The 3,984-nt window shown below is 31.0% G+C and overlaps 1 protein-coding gene across 1 annotated transcript in view; it reads left to right on the top strand.

Annotated features, from left to right (window-relative positions):
- dennd4b (DENN/MADD domain containing 4B) overlaps positions 1–3,984 on the top strand; it is a 55,359-nt gene that overhangs the window by 30,667 nt on the left and 20,708 nt on the right. Inside the window, 5 exon segments of the mRNA XM_016559001.1 lie at positions 118–288; positions 1,695–1,839; positions 1,919–2,062; positions 2,454–2,458; positions 3,209–3,493. Of these exon segments, the coding sequence (XP_016414487.1) occupies positions 118–288; positions 1,695–1,839; positions 1,919–2,062; positions 2,454–2,458; positions 3,209–3,493 (750 nt within the window).

Here is a 3,984-nt window from a genome sequence, read left to right as displayed (position 1 = left end):
ACACACACACACACACACACATACTCACACACACACTCACTCACACACACACATACTCACACACACACACACACACACACACACATGAATGATGCAGACGCAATAAGCGTGTTGTAGTTTGTCTCGCTCCTGATGTGTGTGTGTGTGTGTGTGTCTCAGGTGTGTTACCGTATCCTCATGCAGCTGTGTGGTCAGTACGGTCAGCCGGTTCTCGCGGTCAGAGTTCTGCTGGAGATGAAGCGGGCGGGAATAACGCCCAACACCATCACATACGGATACTACAATAAAGTGACGTATTTCATACTCATACAGGGCTTCCCGAACTGGGGTTTATGAGTTGATGAAAAGCAGATAATTCAGTAAATTATCAAAATGTGCAAATAAAACAAATCATTTTAAAAGAATCAAAAGCAATAAAATAATTAATTAATCATAAATATATAAAATTAAAATATGTAAATAACTTGAAAAGAAAAATTATCAAAAACATTTACTAAAAATGAAACAAAAATGTAAAATTAAAATAACTAATTTGTTTTTTAATTACTAAAATTAAATAATTATCTAAAAATCTAAAATTATGATAAATTATTTTAAATTAAAAACAATTAAAAATATTACACTATTTTTTTAATCATAAAAATGTAATATTAAAAATAAATAATAATAAAATCAAAACATTTACTAAAATTAATTAAATCATAAAAATGTACAAATTAAAACAAATAAATAATTTAAAAATAAAAACAATAAAAAAAAAAACACTTACTAAAAAATTTGAATAAATAAGTAATGTAAAAATAAAAGCCAACAAAAATATTTACTAAAATGTTTTAAGTCATAAAAATATAAAATTTAAATAATTTAATAATAAAAAAAACACTAAATATTAAATCATAAAAATGTTAAATTGAAATACATAAACAGTTTAAAAATAAGAAACACCAAAATCGTTTACTAAATTAATTAAATCATACAAATGTAAAATTAACATAAATAAATAATTTAAAAATAAAAACACCCAAAAAAGCACTTATCAAAATTTATTAAATCATAAAAATGTGAAATTAAGATAAATCTTTTTAAAATAAAAACAAAGTAAAACATTTACTAAAAATATGTTTAGCTGCATGTCCTCAAGAGAACCATGAACATGTGAATGTGTTGTTAAATTATTGAAATATGAACTTAAAAAATAAAAATAAATTAATCATTTAAAAAAACAAGTACTAAATTTTAAATAATAAAAATGTCAAATTAAAATACATAATTTAAAAATAAAAAACACCAGAAAAATTTACTAGAATTAATGAAATCATAAAAATGTAAAATTAACATAAATAAATAATTATAAAATAAAAACACCCAAAAAAGCATTTAGTAAAATTAATTAGATCATAAAAATGCAAATTTAAGATAAATGTTTTTAAAATCAAATCAAAGTAAAACACTTACTAAAAAAGATGAGTTATGTTTAGCTGCATGTCATGTGACCATTAACCAAGAGAGCCATGAACATGTGAATGTGTTGTTAAATTATTGAAATATGAACTTAAAATCTTAGGGAGTCTTCAAGGAGATGCTTAAGCTCAAAGAGGTTCGGCTGATGGAAGAGTTTGGGAATCCCTGATATAACATACAGATGAATGTCTTGTCTTTACTCATGCGTCTGTGTTTTATTCTGCCGTCTGTAGGCGGTGCTAGAGAGCAAATGGCCATCCACCAATCAGGGAGGGCGTCTTCGCTGGGCGAAGCTTCGTAACGTGGTATTGGCCGTGGCTCAGTTCAGGCAGCCAATCAAACAGCAGCAGAGGAGCGCATCATTCAGCACCCCCGCAGGTCAGAGATGCCCCGCCTCCAGCGCGTGATTGACAGCTGTCAGCAGCGTCACATTCTCACATTCTGCTTCTGTTTACAGAAGACGTACTGTCCAAGCCCCGCCCCCACTTGGCTCTGATTCGTCAGTCCAGCTGGAGCGGGTTGAGTGAAAGCTCGAGCCACGAATCGCTGACGAGTCTGGCCAAGAGTAACAGTCTGAGCAGCGTTCAGGCGTCAGGAGGCAGTGAGTGACTGATAAAATCATAAAAGTGTAGTGTTAAAATAATCAAAAAAAAATTTCGCATTTAATTTAATTTAACTTTAACAAATTAATAAAAAATTTAAATAACTAAAACAAAACAATTTTTAAATTTTATTTTATACACTATTTAACTTTTAGAAAATGTATTGAATCATAAAAGTGTAAAATTAAAATAAATAAAATGTTTTATTAATATTTTATTATTATTAACAAATTAAATCGGTGAAATGTAAAATGAAATTAAATTTTTGTAATTTTAAATTTTAAATTCTAAATTAAAATCATTTAAAAATAAAAACAATCAGGATAAAACCTGTGTTTATTAGTGTGTTACTCCTCTTAAACAGTAACTAATCATATCATTACTCTTCAGGGAAAGCACCTGAATAACTAGTGGATCTTCATTATAATTAGCTATAATTAGACTGATTTATTGTGATGTCCTCAAGACCAGCGGCTCTCAAACAGGGGTCCGGGGCCTCAAGATGACTTAAAATCAGTTAAAATAATATAAAACATGCTTAAACAAGTAAAAAAAAAAAAAAAAGATATTTCTTATTTTAATTCACCTCCTCAACAGCTATCTGATTAAAATAAATAACTAAAAAATATATATAAAAAAATCTAATTTTAAATATTAAACCATACAATTTTAAAAATATTAAATGTAAAAATAAAAAAAAACAAAAAAACAACAACAGAAATGTGCTAAAATTAATTAAATAAAAAATGTGATATTAAGATAAATACGTTTAAAAAAATACTACAATTAATTAAATCCAAAATGTACAATTAAAATAAATCATTTAAAATAAACAAAATTATGAGTAATTCTTGATCCTTTAATGCTGAACCAGTAAATCATTTGAGTAAATCATTTGTAAATCAATCATCAAAACGATTGGGAAAAAGTCACGCAGATTCATCGGTTTAAGCTATTAAAACTTCTGGAGTCCTGAAATTAAATGTACAGAAACTAGGAGTGCCTGCAGATGAAAAATGTGAAGAAGCAAAAATTAACTGCAATTGCATTATTTGCAGATGAATTTCAGCAACTTATTTGAAACATAGGCTGCTATTATTGTGCGAATTCATAAGCCGCTGACAGGTTAACACTGATGGCTGGAGGGTTTTCTCCTGTTCTGCAGGTCGGTGGAAGTGAGGGAGACTCTGAACAGAAAGTCGGTGGATGAAAACTACAACAACGTGTCGTCTCCGAGCCGCGGTCTGGCCGGGAAACTGCAGCAGCTGCTGACGCCCACGAGGAACCGTGCATCGGTGCGACGAGCCGCTAGCGTAGACGACCGGCGGCCGGGAGCGAACGGACACTCGCGCCAGAAACCCTCGCGCAAGAGCCAGATGACCGAGAGTCTGCTGAAGGCCAAGGAGCGGCTGTACAACGCCACGTCTGAGGTGACAGTGACCTGAGAATGATTAAAAACGATTGCTGATGAACATGATGCAGGGCGACTGACTGCGAGATGCAGTTAAATGAGCCTAAATTCAAGATATGAGCACATGCAGTGAATAATATTTATATCATGATATAGTTTAGCAATATCACACCAGCAAGAGTGCTGTTTCTCCTCATTATCTGCTCCACTGATTTTATACAACAGTTCAATAAACAAGTTAATATTGTTTTATATTTTACATTTAGTCATTTAGCAGATGCTTTTATCCAAAGTGTATATGTGAAGCAAACGAACCCAACAACAGAGCAATGATATGCAAGTGCTGTGACGTCTCGCTTAGTCTAACACCGTACACGTAGCAAGGGTTTGTTTGTTGTTTTTTTAATAATAAATAAAAAGAAAACACGATAGAAATAGAATAGAGAACGCTAGTGTTAGAGGGTCAATTTTTTTATTAAAAAAGTCGAAAGAATAGAAATAGAATAGAAC

Source organism: Sinocyclocheilus rhinocerous, unplaced genomic scaffold (genome assembly GCF_001515625.1).
Source record: "Sinocyclocheilus rhinocerous isolate Xijiao unplaced genomic scaffold, SAMN03320098_v1.1 scaffold828, whole genome shotgun sequence".
In the NCBI taxonomy this organism is placed as follows: Eukaryota; Metazoa; Chordata; class Actinopteri; order Cypriniformes; family Cyprinidae; genus Sinocyclocheilus; species Sinocyclocheilus rhinocerous.
The sequence above is the reverse complement of the archived record's forward strand: the minus strand, read 5'-3'. Positions and strand labels throughout refer to the sequence as shown.